Source organism: Schistocerca nitens, chromosome 12, assembly GCF_023898315.1.
Source record: "Schistocerca nitens isolate TAMUIC-IGC-003100 chromosome 12, iqSchNite1.1, whole genome shotgun sequence".
Lineage (NCBI taxonomy): Eukaryota > Metazoa > Arthropoda > Insecta > Orthoptera > Acrididae > Schistocerca > Schistocerca nitens.
This window is the reverse complement of record NC_064625.1, coordinates 36,542,572-36,569,680: the sequence shown is the minus strand read 5'-3', so window position 1 is coordinate 36,569,680 and position 27,109 is coordinate 36,542,572. Positions and strand designations below refer to the sequence as shown.

Sequence of the window (27,109 nt, the reverse complement as noted above, 5' to 3'; positions counted from 1 at the left end):
AGTTACAATTGCATGTTTTTCAAACAAAATACTGGAAGTAATTATTTGCAATTAATAAAAGTGTAAAATAGTTGCAATGAATGAGGCTTCCAAGTAGAGGTTAAAGGTATCCATAATGAGTAAAATTTGAATCACCGAGAACTGCTGAGAGCTCAAGCACAGCTTGCATGCATCATCGATTGCTTACAGAAGTATGTTTACAAACATACAACAAACAACTGCTACTACCTGTAGCAGAGTATATTTAAATGGAGTTGACAATAAATTGGAGGCAGATATCCAGGAAATTGGTGCTCCATAATCTGCATTGCTTGTTAAGAGTCTTTCCCTTGGCATTTTTCAAATGAGCATAAATTTGTCACTGGGCATGAAAATTTCTAAAATCTACTTGAATTTTAGTGTTTTATTATTTACTATTGGCATTTTATTTTAAAAATGTGCAATGATAACTCCCTTTAAGCTAAACAATGTTAACAATTTTAAGATATCAGATTGTACAGTTTTTGTAATTATGACACACCAATTTTTCTCTTGGCATCGTTGGATGCAAAACGTTTTTTTGAATTCACTTTACTTCTACTGTACTTTGTCATTTGATGTGGCACCTCTACAGTGTAACATACGTTGTATTTTCTTTCTGCACTGTGCTGTACATACATAAGCATTGTTTCTCATTTCGTGTTATTAAAAAAGATCTATATATCTATCATATTATGTATTAACATTTGTCAGTGTCAGATACACTTGATAGTGACCTAATAAAAAGGCTGAAATACTTTGTATAGACTTAATAATGTTTCAGTTAAGCAACTGGAATGACTTTGAACAACAGTTGCAGTATCAGCATCATCCAAACATAGAAAAACTAATTAAAAAAGAATGATGCAGATATTACAGTCACTGCCATTGAGAAACAAATCAAATCATGTAGAGTGAATTAGGTCAGACAGTCCAATGGAAGCACAGTCAGATCTTATATATAATTTGTAGCTGTGTTTTCGCCTATATTAGCCATAATATGCTGTAGAACTCTACAACAAAAAATTGTGCCCAGTGGTTGGAAGAAAGCACAGGCCACACTTGTCTAGAGAAGGGTAGCAGAAGTAATCCACAAACACTACCGTCCACTATCTCTGACATCCATCTGATATGGAATCTTAAACATATTCAGAATTTAAACATAATGAGGTACCTCGAAGAGAAAGACCTCCTGCATTGCACTGGTTCGAATTGCAAAAACATTGCTATACAAGATTCAATCCATGAGCTTTCACATGGCATCCTCAAAACCATAGCTCAAGCTATGAGATGGATATACACTGAAGTGACAAAGAAACTGGTATAGACATGCGTTTTCAAATACAGGTATATGTAAACAGGCAGAATAATGCACTGCAGTCGGCAACACCTATATAAGACAATAAGTGTCTGGTGCAGTTGTTAGATCAGTTACTTCTCCTACAATGGCAAGTTATCAAGATTTAAGTGAGTTTGAATGTGGTGCTATAGTGGGTACAATAGTGGTGGGACACAGCATCTCCAAGGTAGCGATGAAGTGGGGATTCTCCCATACGGCCATTTCATGAATGTACTGTGAATATCAGGAATCTGATAAAACATCAGTTCTCCAAGATTGCTGCAGCTGGAAAAAGATCCTGAAAGAACAGGACCAATGGTGACTGAAGGGAATTGGTCAATATGACAGAAGTACAACCCTTCCACAAATTGCTGCAGATTTCAGTGCTGGGCCATCAACAAGTGGCAGCATGCGAACCATTCAACAAAACATCATCAATGTAGGCTTTTGGAGCCAAAGTCCTGCTCATGTACCCTTGATGACTGCATGACACAAAGCTTTATGCCTTACCTGGGTCCATCAACACTGACATTGGACTGTTGATGACTGGAAACATGTTGTCTGGTCGGATGAGTCTCGTTTCAAATTGTATCGAGTGGATGGATGTGTATAGGTATGGAGACACCCTCATGAATTCATGGACCCTACACGTCAGCAGGGGACTGTTCAAGCTGGTGGAGGCTTCATCCTGGTGTGGGGAATGTTCATATGGAGTGATATGGGAACACTGACATGTCTAGATATGACTCTGAAAGGTGACACATATTTAAGAATATGATCCTATCTGATCAGCAGCATCCATTCATGTTAATTGTGCATTATGACAGACTTGGGCAATTCTTATAGGACAATGTTACACCCCACATGTCCTTCTGAGTTTAAACACTTCCGCTGGCCACCAAACTCCCCAGACATGAACATTATTGAGCATATCTGGGATGCCTTGCAACGTGGTGTTGAGAAGAGATCTCCACCCGCTCGTACTCTTACAGATTTATGGACAGCCCTGTAGGATCTGTGGTGTCAGTTCCCTCCAGCACTACTTCAGACATTAGTCAAGTTCATGCCATGTTGTGTTGTGGCACTTCTGCGTGCTCATGAGGGCCCTACATGATATTAGGCTGGTTCACCAGTTTGTTTGGCTCTTCAGTGTAATATTTCTTTACATCCAAGCAGAGTACCACACCAGTGATTATTATGAAAACGTGATCTCACAGGATGTCAAATGAAATTTGTAACTGGATTGGGAATTCCTCATAGTGTATTATGTATGAGGTCATAGTGTATTATCTCAGATGGAGTCATTGACAGGCAAAACATCAGGATTTTCCAAAAACTGTCTTGAGCAGCTAGTTCAACAGTATACATACTATGGAAATATTTTAGACCTTGTAGCTTCAAACAGACATTACTTTATAGAGTGTGACAGCATAGAGAGAGGGATTAATGGTCATAAAGTCATCATACCAATGAGGGTTACTAAAGTTAATAAATCCATTAAGAAGACTAGGAGTGTATTTTGGCTAGAAAGAGCAGGTAAGCAGTTATTAGCATCCCTCTCAGAAAATGAACAGACACCATTTAGTTCTAGTATGATAGATACAGAGGAATTATGTACAAAGTTTAAACAGATTGTAAATCTTGCTCTGGAGAAGTATGTACCAAGTAAATGGATTAAAGAAAGAAAAGACCGACTGCGGTTTAATAACAATGTTCAGAAATTGTTGAGAAAACAGACTGTTGTGCTCTCAATTCAAAGGTAGCGATAGGCAAAATTTAGAAGAAATACACACGTCTGTAAAAAGATTTGTGCGGGTTGCAGACAACTACTACCATCACACCTCAGCAAAAGATCTTGCCGAGCACCCGAGAAAATTACAGTCCTACGTAAAATTGCTAAGCAGGTTGAAGGCATACATCCGGTCACTTATCAAGTCTGGTGTGGCAGAAGGAGACAACCAAAGGGAAGCCAATTTAAGTTTTGCAGTTAAGAATTCATTCACACAGAAGGATCATACAAACGTATCTTCATATTACCCTCATACAGACACTTGTATGAAGAGTATAGAAATAAGCATCCCTGTTGTGGAGAAGGACTGAAAGATGGAACTCCAGTTTGATTTTTCTGAAAGTACTCTTCCCCACTGGCCTCTTACTCAGCTTGCATTTATCAGAAATCTTTCATCCAGTGCGAAGTCCCAGTGACTGCAAAATGTGCAGGTGAATACTATATGTAAGAAGTGTAAAATAAAGGACTCGCAAAATTAATTATCATTAACACTGGTTTGCTGCAGAATTTTTGAACATATTCTCAGTTTGAATATAATACATTTCCATGGATGGGAAAACTGTCAACAAATCAGCATGGTTTTAGAAAGCATTACTCGTGTGAAACGCAGCTCACCCTTTTATCGTGCAATGTCCTATGGAGGATGAAGGGTGATGAGGGAACTCCATGTCCTAAGATTTCCAAAGAATTTGACATGATGCCCCACAGGAGACTATTAATGGAGCTATGAGCTTACAGAATCGCTTTCCAGCTATGTGAGTAGCTCTTAGGCATCTCAAGTAATCGAACACGGTATGTTGTCCTCAATGGCGAGCGTTCATCAGAGACGAGGGTATTGTCAGGACTGCCCTGGGAATAGGTGATAGGACTGCTGTTAGTTACCATACACATAAACAATCTAATGATCTGAAGAATGAGCACTAATCTATGTATGTTTATCATTGATGCTGTGGTATATGGGAGGGTGTTGTCATTGTTGAGTGACTTTAGGAGAATACAAAATGACTTAGACAATATTTCTAATAGTGCGATGGCTGGCAGATTGCTCGAAAGGCAGAAAAATGTAAGTTGATGCAGATGAGCAGGAAAAACAATCCCATAATGTTTGGACACAGCATTAGTTGTGTGTTGTTTGACACAGTAACATTGATTAAATACACACACACACACACACACACACACACACACACACAATGTAGCAAACAGATATGAAATGGATGAAGCATGTAAGAACAGTAGTAGGGAATGTGAATGGTTGAAATCAATTTACTGGGAAAAAATTTGGGAAAGTGTGATTCATCTGTAAATGAGACCACATACAGAACACAAGTGCAACCCATTCTTGATTACTGCTTGAGTGTTTATTATTATCTAATTATTAGTGTGCTATTTTTATGTCCCTTTTTACATAGATACATATGAATTTTTTTATGTGTACTGTTCACCTTTTGTGTGTTTGTTATAGAGTGTATAGTGCCTTTTGAAAATGTTGTTGGAAAATGCTGTGTGGTGTACAGTAACAATGTGACTGTACCAGTAATGAAGTGGTCACGTGAAGGACCAGACAGATTTTACTTCACAGAAACTTTTAATTCATCGACAAAGACATTCAGTAGGCCTACACCTCGAGGAGAAGCATCCCTTCTTGGAAAGCGAATCAAGGTACAGATAACACAGCATACTGTTTATAATGTATATGTTCTGCTGTATCTTAATCACATAATTGATTGTTAGAATCTTCTCAGTATATAAGCAATTTTGCTTGGTTGATTTAATTTTATTTCAAAGTATCTCCAGAAGTATGTCATACATATTTTGATACCTGATATATGTATGTAAAGGATACGGGATAAAATAGTGCTAAATGTGTTTCTATATTATAGGGTTTTTGCTGCTGTCTGATTGAAAACAGATTTTTGGTGCCCAGATTATACTGGGTTTTAAAAGTTTTTGGTTCCACTTACAAATTCATATAGTTTTTTCTTTACTCATGTGCCCTTGTGGAAATGTGGTATCCTGCACAGTCCAGCATGTCTTAACCTATGTATTTTTATGCATACTTTCCTACGTACTCTTCACATTCTCACAAGTGTGTTTTTAAAAACATGTGTATAATCTTTGTGTTTACTTCCTGCAAAGTGTTCTTCTATTGTCTTTTTCTTATTTTTTGGTGGATGTATGCATTCCAATTTTAGTTAGTTTGTTGTTGTTCTGTGGTGGTGGTGAGGGGGAGGGGGGGGAGGTAGGAATTGAGAAAAGAGGGGGAATTTGGGTAGGAGCTATTAATTCTTCTTCCTCCTGAATCTTCCAATCTTCTCTTTTCTCCAATACTTTATTTTTCGACATTTCAACCCACTGTAGTCCTCTCCAATACACATGTGTTTGGTACTTATACGGAGTCTGACAGAATGAATAGTAGTATATAAAAAGGACAGAAACTGGTAGTAAATTGAGAGAATTATTGAAACACACACTGAAAACAAAGAAAACTATATGCCATTACAAATCATATATGCCCTTTACTTGGTTTTCAGTAGACCACCATACAAATGATTGCCTTTCTATTCCATTCCATTCCTTTTGCTCGTTTCAGCCACCATATGAGGAGAGGAGCGCAGACTCAATTCTTAAGTATCCCCACAAGAAGTCAGGGGCCCTCAAATCATGCTGCCCAATGAATGTCTCCGAACTGGGAAACGAGGAAAATGACACCACGAGACATTCACGGATGGGCAGGCGAAATGACATGTTGGCCCTTCCTGTTGGAACCGAAGGTTGTTGTTCATTCAAACCAGTCGTCACTAGTAATCTGTACTGTAGATCCTTATCAAAATATGGACTCATGGTGCCAAACAAAGCCACACTGCACTACACAGTCACACATTCACAGTGCAGGGTTCTCTCATGCAGCGGATGAGGATTATGTTGATTACATGGTACACAATACCTGTAGCTCTGTTTATTTACACCAGTGTCTACATGAAAATGGACATCATCTGGCATCAGTAATTAAAGTTCCAGGTGAAGGTTAGTTGTACAAATTTATCTTGTTTGTTTAGTTTCTGTACAACATGTTATTTTTTTGGATTGAAGTGCAAGGAATGATCTGGCATTGTTGGCACCAAGGTGTGTCTGGCAGCAGAATGGTGAGGCCTTCAGGTGAGTCCTTGACTTGTCTTCTCCACTCTTACCGTGGTCCTCTGTGTTCTTCATTGCCCTGGAATTTTCTTCTTCTGCTAGATACAGTATTAATCAATTGTTGCACTCACTGTACAATTGTTCAATGATCCAGAATTTTATCATGTCATTTCAACTCAAAATGGTGACAAAAGAGTTACTGCACTGTGATGGGAGACATGTTATTTTTTGAATAAACCTCAGTGGTGAGTGCTCATTGTTCTCATCCCTGCAAGACTATAATTACAAATGTCCACCCTTCCATAGAGCAGCTCACAGATACTTATTTCATGCAGGCACGACAACAACACCATATTATGTGACTCAAATGCTGCTATTCATTCTTCCGGGCCCTGTATATTGGTGGAAGTAGCGTTGATGTGTGAGGGGAGGGGAGGGGAGGGGAGGGGAGGGGGTCAGTGTTATTAGGTACCTGGATATGGCTTTGTTTTATCTCTCTGTTTTGTTTTAGTAGATTACAATATCACTAGCTCATTGCTTACATTAATCTGGTTTTTCATTGCATTCTTGTTCAAGGACCTTTTTGTATATGAAATTTCTGTTGTAAGTTAGCTCTCTGTTGCCATTGCTCTGCATAATAAGTCTCATGTCTGTTCCATGTTTGGTGTTTCATGGTCATGCTTCTTCCAAGTCTCAGCAAAAGCTGTACAGCTGTTTTTAATATTGCTGTTTCTTAGATATATTCTTTGCATTACAAGGCAAAGTGAATGGGAGATCTAGCCATAGTAACAGCATCACTTTCACGTGATGAATGGGCAGTAAAACTAGTAATAGTGAACCCTCCAATATTGTTAGCATTGTTAGCTGCAACAGGCAGAAGACATGCTATGTTGGTGCTGACATTTTAGCAATTTTGACTGAGATAAACTCATTCTGCGGAGTTCTTCTTCAGCATGTCAGTGTAGAAGTGTCCACAGAATCAGCTAAGTGAAAAATCTGTGCAGTAGGCATGTCCTTTGTGTGAGACCATGCATACAAGCTGTACAAGACTCATGTGCTGATTTGAAGTTCTAGATTCAAGCTAAGTGAAAATAAAAGCTGACTTCGAAAGTTTCCCAAGTGTGAGACCATGTGCACAAGACATACAAGACTCGTGGTCTGATTTGAAGTTCTAGATTTGCATATTTACTGTTTGCATTGCTCCTGCATAATGTTTCATTGATTGTATCAATACCCATTTGTATTGTTATATATTGTGAAATTTCGGATGTTTGCAAGTGCCGCAATAAACTCATACTGTTATTTTCACTTATAGGCTTAAACTTAATTGTGCTCTTTTAAAATTTTTGAGAACAGTAGGCCTGTCTTTGTTCAGAACAATCGTTCTCTAATTTCATTGTACAATTATGTGAGAAATTGGTTATTTTTGAGATTTATTGGACACTATATTTTTGTAAGTTACCAATACGAACGTGTTGGATACATAATTTATTTCATAGCAATTCAGCATTTTCAGTTCACAGTTCTGCCAAAGAATACATCACCCCAGAATTTCATTGTATATCAACAAAAATAAATGTGCATTTTTGAGAATTTTCGGAAGCTACCAATGTCCTATACATAATCTAAGACCAATTTGCAGAAAATTGGCATTTGTGATTTAGTTATTGAGCAGATTTTATAATTAATACATTGTATTACATCTAGCTTTCCCTTAAAGAGGAGTAGCCCTGCACATTATCAGCATTTTTCATAAATTTACTTTTTTCTCCAGTTTGCTAACAACTATAATTAACCACAAAACATTTTAGAAAACTTTTAGAACAGAATTTTGTGTTGCCTTAATATAAATTTGTTTTGTGCATTTGCTTCAATTCTTATAGGGAATTAGCAACTTTTTAGCTCAACACAGATTAAAAGATAGTCAACAGGATTATATTAGAACAAATAAGCCCTCCGTCACAAATATTAAGTCAAAATTGACCAGGTTTTGACGCTACTATGAGTGTCATCTTCAGAATTAGGCTAACTGTTCTAAAACATATTAGGTATATAATACCTTAAAAAAATAAAGTTTGTACTGACTGGAAAAAGATGCAATACTTACAAGTTACATATTAAAAAAGATTTAAGCCGGAAAAGTGACGTCATGAATAGTTGTAAGTAAGATGATGAGCCGCTAAAGGCTGCTCGTACTTTAGTGAACAAGGGTTGCAACAAGGGTTCTGAAGACGATGCTTATAGTAGCATCGAAACCTGGTCAGTTTTGACTTAATAATTGTGACCGAGGGCTTATTTGTTCTAATATAATTCTGACATGGTCACTGAACCTTAGCAGCTGTGTTCAAAGTTTTATATCAACAGGCTTAATTTAAAGTTATTTGTTCACTGCCTTGTAATAAATTGCACCAGCCAAAATGCAGCTGCACTTGGAATGCTGTTCTCAAACACGGCGTGAGTAGGTTGAAGTTTGTAAGCAGCAGGAAATCACCCTGATTACTGTCAAACAATTGACAGCTGCTATGATTTGGTGTGTTGGAAGAGCTCCAGAGACTTGTGTACCTGTGATACCCGTACCAGAGGTACCTCAAGTACTATTCTCTCTTGTGGATCCTGTCTCATCTGCAGAAAGTACAGGATCTGTGATTACTTGTTCACATGACTGTGAGTGGCATGTCCATGGTAGATCTAGGCATCCTGTATAGGGTGGATGGGGACCAGGGAGAACTCAGGGTGTTGCACTGATCCCCCTAACCTACAAGTATGAGGTTCTATCTTTCACTGAAAGTGAAACTGAGGCAATGGGACTCATTTTACCTGTTTTGGGGACACCTGTTTTGTCCAGTGTCAAGAAGAGGCAAACTCAAAAGGGTACAGGTCTCTTAATCACCGGCAGTTCAAACGTTTGGTTAATGGTGGTATGCTTAAGCAAATGGCAGAAAGAGAGAGGAAAGGACACCTGGAATGCTGAGTGTGTTTGCCTGTGGGCCACATTCAACATCTTGAAGAGGCTATTCCAGCAGACATTGAGGGAACAGGGTGCAACCAATTGCAGATTGTGGTGCACATTGGAACAAATGATGCCTGTCATCTGGACTCTGAAGTCATTCTTGGGTCATTACAGTGACTGGCAGAGAATGTTGAGAAGACCAGCTTTGTGCATGGAGTTTCAACAAAGTTCACAGTTTGCAGCATTGTCCCCAGAACTGATTGTGATCCTTTGGTTCTGAGTCGAATGGAAGGACCAAACCAGAGACTTTGAAGGTTCTGTGATAAGCTATGCTGTGACTTCCTGGACTTGTGCCATAGGGTTGAGAACTATAGGGTTCCCCTAAATGGGTCAGGTGTGCACTACACATCAGAGACTGCTACGCAGGTAGCTGACTGTGTGTGGGGTGCACACAAGGATTTTTTAGATTCATTGAATCCAGATAGCAGTAACTGTAGGAAACCCAGAAGTATCAGTGTAAGGTCAAAGAAATGCCTTCCAATACTACAATCCCAATGATAAGCTGCAGACACATTTGCATCAGAGTGCCAGAGTTTGTAGTGCTCATGAAGAGCAATGAAGCTCACATAATATGAGATACGAAAGCTGGTTGAAACCGGAAATTGACAGCAGTGAAATATTTGAAGAAAATTTAAGTGTATATTGAAAGGATAGGCAAATGGGAAATGGTGGTGAGCGTATTTGTTACAGTAGACAAGTAACTCAAATCCATTGAGATAGAAATTGAAGCTGCATTTGAGACTGATTTGGCAAGAGTCATCAGTGTCGGGGGAGGGATAAAATGATAATGGGATTCTTCTACTGCCCTCCAGACTCCTCTCCTGATGTAAATGAAAACTTTAGAAACAACCTCAGTTCACTTGTACATAAGTTTCCCATTGATACTGTAATTATCGGTTGAAACTTTAGTCATCCAACAGTTAATTGGGAAAATTAAAGTTTAGTTAGTGGTGGGCATGATAAGACATCTTGCGAAATATTACTACTTGCCTTCTCTGAAAACTATCTAGAACAGATAGTTAGAAACAATGCTCATGATGGAAATATATTGGATCTACTGGCAACAAAGAGACCTGACCTCTTTGAGGATGCCCACATCATAACTGGTATCAGTGACCATAACACAGTTTTGGCAGCCATGATTACCAAAATACAAAGGACAACCAAAACAACCAGAAAGATATATATGTTCAAAAATGAGATAAAAACTCGATAGTGTCATACCTCAGTGAGGAACTGGAAACTTTCAGCACAGGGCTGGAGCATGCAGAGGAACTCTGGCTCGAGTTTAAAAGAATAGTTGACTAAACACTGGACAGATAAGGACCCAGTAGAACAGTTGATAATGGGAGGGAATCTCTGTGGTATACATTCACTGTAAAGAAACTTCTAAAGAAACAGAGAGTATGTCATAATTAGCATAGGGCTAAAGATAGAGAGATGCTGAATGAGACAGATTTGGCTATCAAGAGAGTAATGTGTGATGCCTTGAATGACTACCGTGGCAGAACGTTGTCAAATGACATTTCATAAAATCAAAGAAATTCTGGTCCTTTGTAAAGGCTATTAGTGACTCCAAAGTAAGTGTCCAGTCCCTAGTGAATGGGACAGGAACTGAAATTGAGGGCAGCAAAGCAAAACCTCAAATGCTTAACTCCATTTTCAAATGTTCCTTTTTGAAGGAAAACCCAGGAGAAATGCTACCAATTTAATTCTAACACCACTGAAAAGATGAATGAAATAAGTATTAGTGTCAGAGGTGTTGTTAAAATTAAACAAAGTTCCAGGGCCCAATGGAATCCCTTCAGATTCTATACTGAATTTGGAGCTGAGTTAGGCCCTCTTCTAAATGTAACCTATTGTAGGTCCCTCAGACAAAAAATCATGGCCAGGGGTTGGGAAAGAGCACATGTCACATCCCTCAGCAAGAAGGTTAGTAGAAGTGATACACAAAACTATCATACAATATACTTGACATGTTTTGGCTGTAGAATCTTAGAACATATTCTGAATTCAAACATAACAAGGTATCTTGAACAGAATAACCTCTTTAATGTCAGCCACCATGGATTCCGAAAATATCAATAACGTGAAACCCAGCTCTCACTTTTCTCTCATGTCATACTGAAAGCAGTGATTTAGATGCAGTATTTCTTGATTTCTGAAAAGCATATGATTTAGTACCACACCTATGCTTATTGTCAAAAGTACATTCATATGGGGTATCAAATGAAATTTGTTACTGGACTGAGGACTTTGTGGTACAGGTGCAACATGTTATCTTGGATGGAGAGTCATTGTCAGATGTAGAAATATCTTTGAGTGCGCCCCATGGAAATGTGTTGTGACCCTTGCTGTTCATGTTGTATATAATGACCTTGAGACAATATTAATAGTAATATCAGGCTTTTTAGAGATCATGAGGTTATCTATAATGGAAGTACTATCCGAAAGAAGCTGCATATATATTCAGTCAGATCTTGATGAGATTTCAAAGTAGTGCAAAGATTGGCATCTTGCTTTGAATCTTCAGATGTGTAAAACTGTGTACTTCACAAAATAAAAAAAAATATGGTATCTTTTGACTACTATATCAGTGAGTCACTATTAGAATTGGCCAACTCATAGAAATAGCTGGGTGTAACACTGTTGGGATAGAAAATGGAATGACTACATAGGGTCAGTTGTGAGTGAAGTAGGTAGTAGACTTTGGTTTATTGGTAGAATACTGGGGAAATGCAACCAGTCTACAAAGGAGGTTGCTTACAAATCACTTGTGCCAGCCATCCTAGAATACTGCTCAAGTGTATGGGTCCCATACCAGACAGGACTAACAGGGGATATTTGAATGTACACAGAGAAGGCAGCAGTAATGTTCACAGGATTGCTTAATCCATGGCATAGTGTCACAGAGGTACTGAAGAAACTGAACTAGAAGACTCTTAAAGATAGATGTAAACAATCCCGAGAAAGTTCGTAAACAAAGTTTCGAGGACCAGCTTTAAATGATGACTCTAGGAATATACTACAATCCCCTACATGTCACTCACATACGGATTGTGAGGATAAGATTAGAATAATTACAGCATGCACAGAGGCATTCAAACAACATTCTTCCAGCACTCCACATGGGAATGGAACAGAAAGAAACCCTAATAACCGGTACAATGGGACATATCCTCTCCCATGCATGTCACAGTGGTTTGCAGAATACAGATGTAGACTGTTAAAAGTGGAGCATTTCCAGAAACTGCACATTCATGTGACAGTGCTCTACATAGCACAACTGTTAAAAAGCATTGCTTGACAGCATTGCTCCCACACTACCACTGTGGCAATGTTTATTCACAGTGTAATGTGTTTGAGTAAGCCACTGGCTGCTTTAACTCTGATGCCTCAGTTTTTTGTAAAAAACTATTTACACTATCTGTTAAAAAGAGGAGCACCCAGATGACGTGGTTGGATTTCGGTCTGACTTTGTACATGTACACACTGTTGGCTGATACATATATGATTAAAGCTGCAGTTTTCTACAATAGCGAGAATGTCCTCCAGAGTACAGTAGTGTTGTTTATGTTTAGTGTTGTTATCAATCCTGGTAATATATATAAGGAGTGTAAGCAATGTCACCTGTTTTTGACTGATCACTGTGAAGGGTATGAAGATGCCATGTACTCATGTGAGACAGCATTATCAGCACCTGACCGAGTTTGAAAGAGGCCTCATTGTGGGTCTCCGTTCAGCTGGCTGTTTGAATTGTGCAGTATTCAGATTTACAGGTCTTGAGGTGTGTCAGTAGCCCAATGTCGGACTGCACAGGGACACAAGTGCACGCCACCATCAAGATTTCGGTTGATCACATACGATCTCTGTTAGAAAGGTTTGATGTATCGTGCACTGAGCATGTTGTAACCCTTTCACACCTGTGCATTCCATTGGCTCTGTGCAACAGTCCATGGTGTCCCACTCCACTGGTTGGAGACTACAAGCAGCTGGACTGGGGAATTACCACCCCATGTGTAAGCTGCCATTAACACCACAACATGAATGGCTACATTTGGAATGGTGCCGTGACTGGGAAGTGTGGACTGCCAATGACTGGTGCCACACTGTGTTCAGCAGTAAATCATTGTTCTGCATTCTACATTTACATCAGTACTCCACAAAGCATCTCTCAGTGTGTAACGGATGGCACTTCTCGTACCACTGACTGTTCCCCTGTTCCCTGTTTCGATTGCCAATTGTGTCTGTGGAGAATGATCATCAGTAAGCCTCTGTATTGGCTTTAATTTCTTGAATTTTCTCATTGTGGTCAGTTTGTGAGATGTATTTGGGAGGAAATTTTTACGATCAGGTGAAACTACTACTGTGGGTTCTTTGATTGCTCTGGGAGAATGCACATCAACCTAGAACACATGAAATATTAGTTAATTTTATTATATAAATGAATAAAAGATTTACTTAACTTTGACATACTTCTTAGCCACAGGAGTACTAGATAATTTATGAATGTCATGGGCTAACAAAGCATCACTTGATGCACAGATTAACAAACTGTTCTCTTGCAGTACAAAACACAACACATATCAAGTACATTTGATCACTGTCCTATTCAATGATGTTGACTGCTGTGACTGAGGTCTCAGACTGGGGTGGAGGTCTCACTAGCTCGACATTATAATGACCTCAGTCCGAGGATGAAATCAATGTGATTGTGCTGTCACAGTCTGGATGGATGTTGTGGCAGAGCTGGCTGATTTTTTGCACAAACTTTATGGCAAGTGGTCATTTGCTCAATCTGAGCATCCATGCCCTGCCAAGTACGATTATGGCAGGTGAGTTGCTTTGTGCAAACTGTGGTCCCATGACCTTGTCGCAAGAAAGGCAGAACTTCCCACTGTAGGGATTGGTTCAAAATGGCTCTGAGCACTATGGGACTCAACTTCTGAGGTCATTAGTTCCCTAGAACTTAGAACTAGTTAAACCTAACTAACCTAAGGACAGCACACACATCCATGTCCGAGGCAGGATTCGAACCTGCGACTGTAGTGGTCTCGTGGTTCCAGACTGCAGCGCCTAGAACGGCCACTTCGGCCGGCGTAGGGATTGGGGAATCACTACATGCACATCATCATTCTCTGTATGCAAGAGCAGAACACTTGTCTGTGCAAAAAGTGTGTGATGATTTGAGAAACAGAATTGTGCCACTGGGTGGAGGATTCTTTTCAATCTGCATCACCACCCATGGCACATGTATTGCAAAACAACCTGAGGAGCTGAGACAGAAGCAGTTGCAGTGACTACACACTGAACATCAAGGGGAAAATTTTGGAGACATTCAATATCCTGCAAACAGCTTTGAAAGTATGATTCCTCTGATGAATCTAACACTGTGTCAGTACTGATTGCTAACCGAAATCACTTGTCAACATTCGAATTTTGGGCAGTGGGCCTGTAAAACGACTTATATTGACAATTAAACAATTAACAGAGCCCAATGTTACAATTTTTGTGCTGTCCAAGGTGGGATGAGCTTGACAGGATGGAACGAGGCTGTAAAAGTCTGATGATGTGTCAGAAAATAGGACTTCCGACCATACAAATACTGGTGGAATTTCATAACACCATAAAAAATGATGAGAGCCTCTTTTTTTAGGCTGACTGTAGTTAAACTACACTTTGTGAAGAGTTTTTAAGGCAAAAGCAATAAGTCTCTCAGAAGAACCAATCCCATAAGAAGATGCATCCACAGGTAACATGACAGGATTAGCTGGGACAAAGTGAATCAAACACCTACAACTTAACAATGTGCCTCTTTCAATTGCTGAAATGCATCCTGGAATTCCTTGGAGTATACAAAAGGAGCATTACTCTGGAGCAGCCAGTTAAGTAGAACAGGAATTTGTGCAGCATTAGGAATACATTTTATGTAATAGGTGAACTTCTCCATGAGTGATTATAGCTCCTTAGTATCATGGGATGCAGGAACATCTCTTATGGCAGCTGAGTATGATGTAGCTGTGCGTTTACACTGTGCATTTGTTACATAACCTAAATAGTTCAATCCTTCCTGGAAGAACTTTAAACAACAGTCTAAATTTGCTAAATGATCAAGAGACATATGAACTGTGGTGACAGTATCATCTAAACAGTTTGTAGAAGGGACTTTTTGTACTAACACTGTTCCAGGAGCTGTTGACAGTTTCTCCACAGAGTTTAATGCAAGGCATTACACTTCAGGACCAACGGTGTACAAAAAGTAAGCATTGCACTCCGTATCTGTTATTTTTTAGGCAGGAAATTGGCTTAAAATTGCTTCCTGTAGTCTGGTCATTCTTCACCCTGACTGTGGTACAGGTTAAATTTTGGAGCAGCAACTGATGGCAATGCTACTCATTTGTGTAGTAAGGATATCAGTTGGCTGACAGCAAGCAGCAAGTGTTGTATCTGCTGCATGTGAAACAATGAAAATTGGTTAGAGACATTTCCCATGGTGGTTCAGACATGGCGAAATAAAATGTTATAGGACACACAATACAAGTGACTAGAAGCAGAGCAGCAAAATTTAGAAAAACGACACATGCAACAGGCAGGCAGTTGGTGTAAATTATGAGCCAGTTAAACTCTGATCGTCATCAGCATTTCTTGTGATGAGGTGATACTACTTTCATCTGACCATAATTGTGGGTTCTTTGATTGATCTAGGAGAAGGCTCACCAAAATAGAACACATGAAATATTAGTTCACTTTATTACATAAATGAATAAAAGATTTACTCAACTTTGACAAACTTCTTTGCCATAGGAGTAGTGGATAATTTACGAATGTCAGGGACTAACAGAGCATCACTTGATGCACAGATTAACAAATTGTTCTCTTGAAATACAAAATTCAACATTTACAAAGTACATTTCATCAGAAACTTTAATGATTGTCACTGTTCGACTTGATGCCACTATCTCGAACTGGGGCAGAGCTCTCAAATTCTCGGCACTGTATTAACCTCAGTGTGAGGGTGCTGTTATGCTGAGAGGGGAGGCATCGTCTTCAGGAATGCCTCTCACGTGTCATTTTGGGTTGCAGTGAGCCCTCGTCAATGTCTATGGTTTTGATTCACATTTTGTGGCTTTACATCAAATACCTTTTTTCTCAATCATGGGCAGATGCTTTGAAGGCTACCCCCTGTCTAATAAACTTCACGCCATCGAGGAGACTCCCACCATGTGATGTTCTTCCTTCTGCCTCTCCTGGTGGGAATCTACTGTACTCTGTCTTTGTATTGGGCATACTAGATTGACCTACAGTTTTTCACTCTGCAATGACCTGCTCCCCTTTGTAATTGTGGTGCTCCACTCACAGTGATCTGTATTTAGCTGGTCTGTCCTTGCCTCTTGGTCTCCTTGTTTTTACCAACCCCCGTCCTGTTCTTTCCTCTTCCTGCTGCCCTGATGTCCCTTTTCACTCTTTGTTTGCACGTTATCCTTTACCCTTTGACTGGACTGTGCTGTTTGTGTTGTTCCTCTGTCAATTTCTGCCACTCTAGATCATGTTACCGATGACCTTACAGTTTGGTCCTCTCCCCCAAATCGACCAACCGACTATAGATACACATTGCCAACTTTGGTGTGCAATCGCGATCTCTGGATGATACCACAGAAGTAGTACATTGTCTGCCTCTTTCCAGGAAGTGCTCTCCTTAGATTCCAAACAGGAACCTTTCCTTGATGCACAGTGCGTCTCTTGTAGTGTCTTCCATTGGAATTTGTTGAGACTCTCTGCAATGCTCTCATCCCAAATAAATGATCCCATGACATTATGTGCCACTCTAACCTCACCCTCTGTGCCCGGTGACTAACTGTACTTCTGTCAACAATAGATGCTCCATAGACTTTGCACAAGCATTTGTGAATATTCCCGACAGTTTTTTTCTCTGCAGTGACAAATTCGATGATGGCACATTGCTTGTAATGTACATCACATATGAACATCATTTTGAAACTGTCCTGCAGCTACGCTATCTGTCAGAAGTGATGGAAGCTTGGCACACTCACTCAGGAGACTTCAAATAATACATACATAATGCTTTGCATTTGCTTCATTAAAGTCAGTACTGCCATTAGACTGTTGTTTATTTACAGTGTTACGTTTACACTTACACTGTCATATTAAAATACACTATTAATATGACAGTATGCCATCTTAGGCAATTTATAACACTTGATAATGGCACTTTGAAGCCGAAATCATGATTGATGGTGGTAGTGACTTTAAACAAATATATTATGACTGTAGACCCACATTATGAAAAAATTACTTTGCATTTGTGGCATTGTTTTTGGCTGAGAAAAAAAAATGCAGTTCATTACTTCTAGGCAACCCTCATTCCACTTAAGATCATTTTGGGTAGTTACTCCTAGATGTTTCACAGTAGATACTGTTTCCAGAAAAATAGTGCAGTCATAGAGTAGTGGATTTCTTTTCGTATGCATTCACAATACGTTGCATTTATTTATGTTTAGGATCAGCTGCCAGAGCCTGCACCATTCATCAGTCTTCTGGCATTGCTGCTTTCTTATAGACAACTGAATCAGCTACAAACAGTCTTAAATAGCTTCCAACACTTTTTACTAGTTGATTTATGTACATTATGAACAGTAATGGTCCTATAACAGCTCCTTAGGGTAGTCCAGAAATGACCTTTACATCTGTAGGTTTTGTTCCATTAAGGGTGACATGTTGAGTTCTACCTGCGAGGAAGTCTTGAATCCAGTCACAAACCTGGTCTGATACTTAGTAAGCTTGTATTTTTTTCACTAAATATAGTGTGGGACAGTGTCAAATGAGTCGAGAAATGCAGCATCAACCTGAGCAGTGTTAACGAGAGCACCGCACATGTCGTGGAGGAACAGAGCGAGATGAGTTTTGCAAGATTTCTCTTTGTGGAATCCATGTTGATTTTTATAGAGGAGATTTTCATTCTCCAAAAAAATCATAACATTTGAGCGTAAAAAATGTGAGTGTACTTTATGTGAGTGGTCACGTTAACTGCTTTTGTTATCTGCATGTGCTACTTGACCCAAATTCTCAGCTTGTAGCATTGCCTGTCCATTATTCTTATTGCTCACAGCTTTACCCGATTGCTGCAAGAGTTCAGACATAGTGTGCATACACACTGTAATGTAGTGGTACTACAGTTTATCAACACACTGTGAGAAACACACACATTAGTTGACAAGTTGAGCGCCAATCTCAGCTATATTAACCCTTTTGCAGCTGTTGAGGTTGAGTGTCCTGCTTGCCCAGCTGGCTGATGGGGGCGAACATATTATGCGACTGGTGGGCTGCCAGCCGACACAACCTCAGGAGCACTGTACTCTATGGGCACTGTGGACTAGTAGCACTTTCGAGAATGCATGGAACCACTCAGCAACAATACTCTTTACAAAATCAGTATCACACAGTATGGTCACAGTGGTTGCAGTTTCAGATAACGACGAAAGAAAGCTTCAACACTAATCCAAGCTTTCTATTATAAGTTTATGCTGGGCTGAGAGAAAGTTGTTTTAGAAAGGTTATAAGAACTTTTTTATTTGGGACCTGAAAAATCCTGTAACTAGAGAGTTACACAACCAACATATGTGCCTATAACCGATTAAAATTTCTTTGACATCAGACAAATACATTTCAAGATACATATCTTCAAAGTGAGCAGTACCTAGCAAAGACACCCAAAACTCAGACCATGTTCTGTTCTGTGTGGCATCAAGTGTTATTGAGAAACTGTACATATTTTTCTTGCACTGTTTGCTTTTTTCAATATCTGATACATTAGTTCTATAGGATAATTCATGCCCTTTCAGATTATGTATGTTTGTATCATGTGTACTTTGTAGATTAGGAAATGAAGCTTCATTTGTTTGGCAGTGCATACCATTTGCAGTTTTGTGTGGCTGCGGGAGTTGCTGCGAAATTTTATTATTTTGCTGCACTGTTCTCCTTTTGTAACATCTGAGCCACCAAATCATGTTGACTTATTGCCACAATATTTCAGCTGGCAACTGTCCAGCCATCTTCAGATGAGTGTCTGCCACTGGAGACTGCTCATTCACGGTGTCGGCTTTATAGCGAAACTTAGTGCAGACACGTGTGTGTATTGGTGGCTATCATAGGAGCATCCTCGGTCAAAATCTGCACCCTCTGCAAATACTGTTCCATATGTGGTGTATAGGCACATGCGTAAAGGTGAAACTACACATCTACCCTCTGTCAGAATGTGTGCTCATGGTGGGGAAAAAAAAAAGCATTATATAGCACCAGATGGGTCATTATGAAGAAGTGTTTTCTCTCAGAAGAAATTAAAGAGATCACAGGATCCAAACCTTGTCCAGACGAAAGCCGCCATCACGATTTGTGAGATCGTGTGTTAGAGATATTTCCACAGATTATTTAATTACTGAATTCCTAAACGATCTCACCGGGATCTCTTTAATTTCTTCTGGGAGAAAACATTTTATTCATTATGACAGATCTGGTGACATCTGATGTTTGTTTCTAGCACCACAAGTGCGCATTGTGATATGGGGTGGACATACAGTTGTAATGTGCCTGCGCACCACAGATGGAATAGTATTAGTATTGGGAGAGGGTGCTGATTTCAGTAAAGGATGCGCCTGTGACAGCCAGTAATGTGCATGTGTCTCCATGACATTTTTTGTTATAAAGCTGACACTGTGAGCTAGCAATCTCCAGTGGCAGGCACTCACCTGAAGATGGCTGGTCAGTTCCCAGACTAAATATTGTGGTAAGAAGTCACTGCAATGCTAAAACCTCAGAATATTCAGTACACCAGTAAAGCTTCAAGAATAACATCTAATATGTCAGTTCATTAGGATAATTCATGTCCTCCTGATTATATATATTTGTGCCTTTGTCTTGTGGAAATTAGAAAACCAAATTATATTTATTAGATTGGCTCATAAGGAGAAAGGAATCAGCAGTAGGTGAAAACTGTAGTGTTTTCCAATGTTAATAAGAAGAGCAGATAGTGATAGCATTGGCATCCAGAATGATGAAATGTAGACAATAGCGAGGCACTATTCTATTGTGAAAGTTTACCTGCTCCCATACCGAGGAGTACATGAGTGCTCTTAGGTGTCAGGTGTTCCTACCTGCCTGGTATACAAGGTGGTCCATTGATCGTGACCGGGCCAAATGTCTTACGAAATATTGTGTCAAACGAAAAAACTGCAAAGAACGAAACTTGTCTAGCTTGAAGGGGGCAATCAGATGGCGTTATGGTTGGCCCGCTAGATGGTGTTGCCGTAGGTCAAATGGATATCAACTGCATTTTTTTAAAATAGGAACCCCCATTTTTTATTACATGTTTGTGTAGTACGTAAAGAAATATGAATGTTTTAGTTGGACCACTTTTTTTCGCTTTATGATAGATGGCACTGTAATAGTCACAAACATTACAGTGCTATCTATCACAAAGCGAAAAAAGTGGTCCAACTAAAACATTCATATTTCTTTACGTATTACACAATATGTAATATAAAAAGGGGGGTTCCTATTTTTAAAAATGCAGTTGATATCCATTTGACCTATGGTAGCGCCATCTAGCGGGCGAAGCATAGCGCCATCTGGTTTCCCCCTTCAAGATAGATGAGATTTGTTCTTTGTAGTTTTTTCATTTGATGCTTACTCCATGAGATATTTGGCCCGGTTACTATGAATGGACCACCCTGTATATGAATGCCCATAGCTCTCTGGACATTCTACTTATTCTGTATACATGTTTGCTGATAGCCACCTGGGATTTCTACAAATGCCTGTAGCCATGAAAGGGCTAATATTGTGTATTAACATTGCGGCAAGCATCAAGTCTTGATGGTGACAATATTAATAAGATCTGTTTCCATTTCTTGTTTTGCAGGACAGCCAGGGTAGGATGGATGTAAGTGAGGTGAAATACTGGCCAGATGTTAACAGGAAGTTGAGAACATTGGATATTTTTGCTGGTTGTGGAGGTAACATATATTTGTATGTCATTAGCAGCTAAAGTATGTCATTCATGACCCCTTAAATTTATTGTGAACTCCTTTCCTTCTCTCTCCTACTAGGTCTTTCATATGGTCTTCAGCAGTCAGGTGTTGCTGAAATATGCTGGGCAATAGAAAAAGATATGGCTGCTGCAGAAGCCTTCAGCCGTAATCATCCACACTGCACTGTTTTAATGGATGACTGCAATTTGTTGCTCCAGCTTGTAATGAATGTGAGTAAACATTTCAACAGTGTAGGTACCCTACTTAAATAATTAGACTGGAGCTTTAGAGCTATATACTCGTTTAATCATAGTACATCTTTTGGAGAGACAAATCAGTAAGTTGACACATTTTGCATATTTTCATTCAATAACGTCATCTGGAATAACGTTCTGGGGTAGTTCATCTTTAAGAAAATAAGCCCATAGTTCAAGAACATGCTGTAAGAATAATATGTGGCACTCACCCATGACCACCTTGCAGACATCTGTTTTAACCACTGCTTTGCCAAACATTTATTCCCTCATAAAGTTTGTTAAAAGCCACAATGATGTACATAATTACAATACTAGAAGAAAAAAAATGATATACGTTACTCCACAGTGTGGTTGTGTTTAGCCAAAAAGGGGTGCACAATTTTGGAACCAAAATGTTTGATCACTTACTCAGTAATATAAAATGTCTGACAGGCAGCAGAGTAAAATTTGATATCTCCTTCTATTCTGTAGAAGAATTTCTATTATTATAATGTGTAAAAGATTGTTCGTAGGAATTACTAACTAACATTATTATATATTAAAAAAATTAAAAATAACTTTTAAATGGTCAGCATGTAGCCATATTTACAATTGAATGTGTAATGTCAGTCTAAACTGGCTCATTCCACATCATTATGTTTTATCATACAGATGATTCCTGGAACATGAAACTAACTAACTAATTACACAGTTACATATCATCAGTTTAAAACTGCATAAATTTACCACAGTATGAGAAGACACCTTGTTGGCTGCTTGTATAGACATACTTAGTGTTCACATGAAAAAGTGAAAATTATACCAGTAAAAGTAGCACGTGCATGAGTTGTAGCGATCAAACCAGAAAGCTAAATGATAATGCAAGTAGTCTTCAACTAACAATTACAGTCCTAATGAGTGATGTGAAAAACCTACACATGTGATCCATCAAAAAATCATGTATACTTTCACATGATAGCCAAACTGTTCCAAATATGAATATGAAAAAAACTAACATCTACAAATATTATGAACTGTTATCACTACAAAAATCATGCACATTTATGAGTGATAGTCAAATGAAATTACTGCAGAACGAGGTGTTAGTGATAAACATGAAAGTGTGAAGTGTGATGGCAATGAAGTTCATGTTGTTGTTGTGGTCTTCAGTCCTGAGACTGGTTTGATGCAGCTCTCCATGCTACTCTATCCTGTGCAAGCTTCTTCATCTCCCAGTACCTACTGCAGCCTACATCCTTCTGAATCTGCTTAGTGTATTTATCTCTTGGTCTCCCTCTACGATTTTTACCCTCCACACTGCCCTCCAGTACTAAATTGGTGATCCCTTGATGCCTCAGAACATGTCCTACCAACCAATCCCTTCTTCTAGTCAAGTTGTGCCACAAACTCCTCTTCTCCCCAATTCTATTCAATACCTCCTCATAAGTTATGTGATCTACCCATCTAATCTTCAGCATTCTTCTGTAGCACCACATTTCAAAAGCTTCTATTCTCTTCTTGTCCACACTATTTATCGTCCATGTTTCACTTCCATACATGCCTACACTCCATAGAAATACTTTCAGAAACGACTTCCCGACACTTAAATCTATACTCGATGTTAACAAATTTCTCTTCTTCAGAAACGCTTTCCTTGCCATTGCCAGTATACATTTTATATCCTCTCTACTTTGACCATCATCAGTTATTTTGCTCCCCAAATAGCAAAACTCCTTTACTACTTTAAGTGTCTTATTTCCTAATCTAATTCCCTCAGCATCACCCAACATAATTCGACTACATTCCATTGTCCTCGTTTTGCTTTTGTTGATGTTCATCTTATATCCTCCCATTTGTTGGTGTTCATCTTGTATCCTACTTTCAAGACACTGTCCATTCCGGTCAACTGTTCTTGCAAGTACTTTGCTGTCTCTGTCAGAATTACAATGTCATTGGTGAACCTCAAAGTTTTTATTTCTTCTCCAAGAATTTTAATACCTACTCCGAACTTTTCTTTTGTTTCCTTTACTGCTTGCTCAATATACAGATTGAATAGCATCGGGGAGAGGCTACAACCCTGTCTCACTCCCTTCCCAACCACTGCTTCCCTTTCGTGCCCCTCGACTCTTATAACTGCCATCTGCTTTCTGTACAAATTGTAAATAGCCTTTCACTCCCTGTATTTTACCCCTGCCACCTTCAGAATTTGAAAGAGAGTATTCCAGTCAACGTTGTCAAAAGCTTTCTCTAAGTCTACAAATGCAAGAAATGTAGGTTTGCCTTTCCTTAATCTTTCTTCTAAGATAAGTCGTAGGGTCAGTATTGCATCACATGTTCTAACATTTCTACGGAATCCAAACTGATCTTCCCCGAGGTCAGCTTCTACCAGTTTTTCCATTCTTCTGTAAAGAATTCGCATTAGTATTTTGCAGCTGTGACTTATTAAACTGATAGTTCGGTAATTTTCACATCTGTCAACACCTGCTTTCTTTGGGATTGGGATTATTATATTCTTCTTGAAGTCTGAGGGTATTTCGCCTGTCTCATACATCTTGCTCACCAGATGGTAGAGTTTTGTCAGGACTGGCTCTCCCAAGGCCGTCAGTAGTTCTAATGGAATGTTGTCTACTACCGGGGCCTTGTTTTGACTTAGGTCTTTCAGTGCTCTGTCAAACTCTTCACGCAGTATCATATCTCCCATTTCATCTTCATCTACCTCCTCTTCCATTTCCATAATATTGCCCTCAAGAACATTGCCCCTGTATAGACCCTCTATATACTCCTTCCACCTTTCTGCTTTCCCTTCTTTGCTTAGAATTGGGTTTCCATCTGAGCTCTTGATATTCATGCAAGTGGTTCTCTCTTCTCCAAAGGCCTCTCTAATTTTCCTGTAGGCAGTATCTATCTTACCCCTCGTCAGATAAGCTTCTACATCCTTACATTTGTCGTCTAGCCATCCCTGCATAGCCACTTTGCACTTCCTGTCGATCTCATTTTTGAGACGTTTGTATTCTTTTTTGCCTGCTTCACTTACTGCATTTTTGTATTTTCTCCTTTCATCAATTAAATTCAGTATCTCTTCTGTTACCCAAGGATTTCTACTACCCCTCGTCTTTTTACCTACTTGATCCTCTGCTGCCTTCACTATTTCATTCCTCAAAGCTACCTATTCTTCTTCTACTGTATTTCTTTCCCCCATTCCTGTCAATTGTTTCCTTATGCTCTCCCTGAAACTCTGTACAACCTCTGGTTCTTTCAGTTGATCCAGGTCCCATCTCCTTAAATTCCCACCTTTTTGCAGTTTTTTCAGTTAAAACAGGTCATAACCAATAGATTGTGGTCAGAGTCCACATCTGCCTCTGGAAAATCTTACAATTTAAAATCTGGTTCCTAAATCTCTGTCTTAGCATTATATAATCTATCTGAAACCTCCTAGCATCTCCAGGGTTCTTCCATGTATACAGCCTTCTTTCATGATTTTTGAACCAAGTGTTAGCTATGATTAAGTTATTCTCTGTGCAAAATTCTACCAGGCGGCTTCCTCTTTCATTTCTCTCCCCCAATCCATATCCACCTACTTGTTTCCTTCTCTCCCTTTTCCTACTCTCGAATTCCAGTCACCCATGACTATTAAATTTTTGTCTCCCTTCACTACCTGAATAATTTCTTTTATCTCATCATACATTTCATCAATTTCTTCATCATCTGCAGAGCTAGTTGGCATATAAACTTGTGCTACTGTAGTAGGCCTGGGCTTCGTGTCTATCTTGGCCTCAATAATGCGTTCACTATGCTGTTTGTAGTAGCTTACACGCACTCCTATTTTTTTTATTCATTATTAAACCTACTCCTGCATTACCCCTATTCAATTTTGTATTTATAACCCTGTACTCACCTGACCAAAAGTCTTGTTCCTCCTGCCACCGAACTACACTAATTCCCACTATATCTAACTTTAACCTATCCATGATAGCTTGAGAAAAATATACTTCTGAGTGATACAGCCACATCTTTAGTATGGTATCGAGGTATGGGGTGGGGCATCAACTGTCTATGAAGACAGGCTCTTCAGACTACCAAAAAAGGCAGTAAGAGTGGTAGCTGAGGTAAACAGGAGAGAGCCTTGTAGAGAACTCTTCAGGAAAAGAAAAATATTAACCATCTATTCTATGTACGTCCTGCAAGAATTAATGTTTGTGAAACAAAATCCAGACTATAATGTAACAAACAGTAATGTACATAGGTACTATATATGGAGAAGGGAAAATTTCACAGAATTGCAAGTAAAAAAAGACTACAGACTGTAGTCCACATACAATAGAAACCGTATTTTATAACAAACTTCCATCTGACCTCAAGAAAGCTAATTTTATCACTTTAAAGTATAAACTTGAGCATTTATTAACAGAGAAAAGATGCTATTCGGCAGAAGATTTCAAGTTGTAATATCCATTTGTAAAATTGTGTATATAGCATAAGTTTGTTTTTGCAACAAAAAATGATGATTTCTGACCTTCACTATTTATATCAGTGTATGCACTTATGTATGTCAACTAGCCTTTGTATACATGAACTAAAATTTATGACAGTATCCGAAAACTGATTGCTATATGGACAGCAAACAAACAAATAAATAAATAAATAAAAAAGAAATAAACTTCATAATATAAAAAAAGTAATTTCCTTTGTTGTGGTTCTTACATCTGTACCATGCTGAGTTGATAGGTCTTTGTCTTCAAAGACATGTTGGAAACTGTTCATGGAATAATTTTTAGTACAGCTCACAATTATATCATTAACAGTTTCCAAAAAAAGAAAAGATACAGTACAAGTTTAATGTGCTGTAGCATCCAAACACTGTGTTTGACTTTTGGGGCACACTATCTCACAGAGTTTTTATGCCATTCAGTCAATTTCAACATGTGCATGTTTGGTGGCATCCACAACAGCCAGTCTGTATTTGAGCTCTACCTACACCTGCATCAGTGATTTAGTTCTTTAAATCACTGATGTAGTTGACATGTGTTTGCCAGACTCTGTCCTCGACTACTCCCATAGAAATAAGTCTATCGGTGCAATACCAGGAAACCTAGGATACCAGGGAATTGGACCATCCCTTCCAATCCAGTGGCCTGGAAACAACCGGTCTAGAACATTTTGAACAGTCCAAGATCAGTGTGGCGGTGCACCATCTTGTGGGAAAGTGACTACATCTTGGTGGCCAGGCAGTTGTTGTAATGCAAACAGCTCCAGTATATCAGGATAAGTGTTAGAATTAATTTTTTTCTGTGAAAAAAAAAAGGTCCCACAATGCAGTGAACCTTCAAACAACACCAAACATTTACTTTTGGGCAGTTACATTGTTGTATCCCAAATATGAACATTGTATATGTTTACCTTAACACACATGTGGAATGTTGCTTCACAAGAAAATGCTGGATTGTTTGAAAAATCTCCATCCTCCACTAAACATTGAAGAACATCCACAGCAAATTGCATACTTTATGGCTTGTTGTCTTGTTTCAGTAGGTGCAA

General features: G+C 39.0%; 1 protein-coding gene across 1 annotated transcript in view; it reads left to right on the top strand.

Annotated features, from left to right (window-relative positions):
• The window catches only part of LOC126214886 (DNA (cytosine-5)-methyltransferase 1-like), a 116,989-nt gene that overhangs the window by 39,975 nt on the left and 49,905 nt on the right, over positions 1-27,109 (top strand). Inside the window, exons 7-9 of the mRNA XM_049941531.1 lie at positions 4,612-4,808; positions 21,230-21,323; positions 21,417-21,568. Coding sequence (XP_049797488.1) covers positions 4,612-4,808; positions 21,230-21,323; positions 21,417-21,568 — 443 coding nt within the window. The remainder of the gene's footprint in view (positions 1-4,611; positions 4,809-21,229; positions 21,324-21,416; positions 21,569-27,109) is intronic.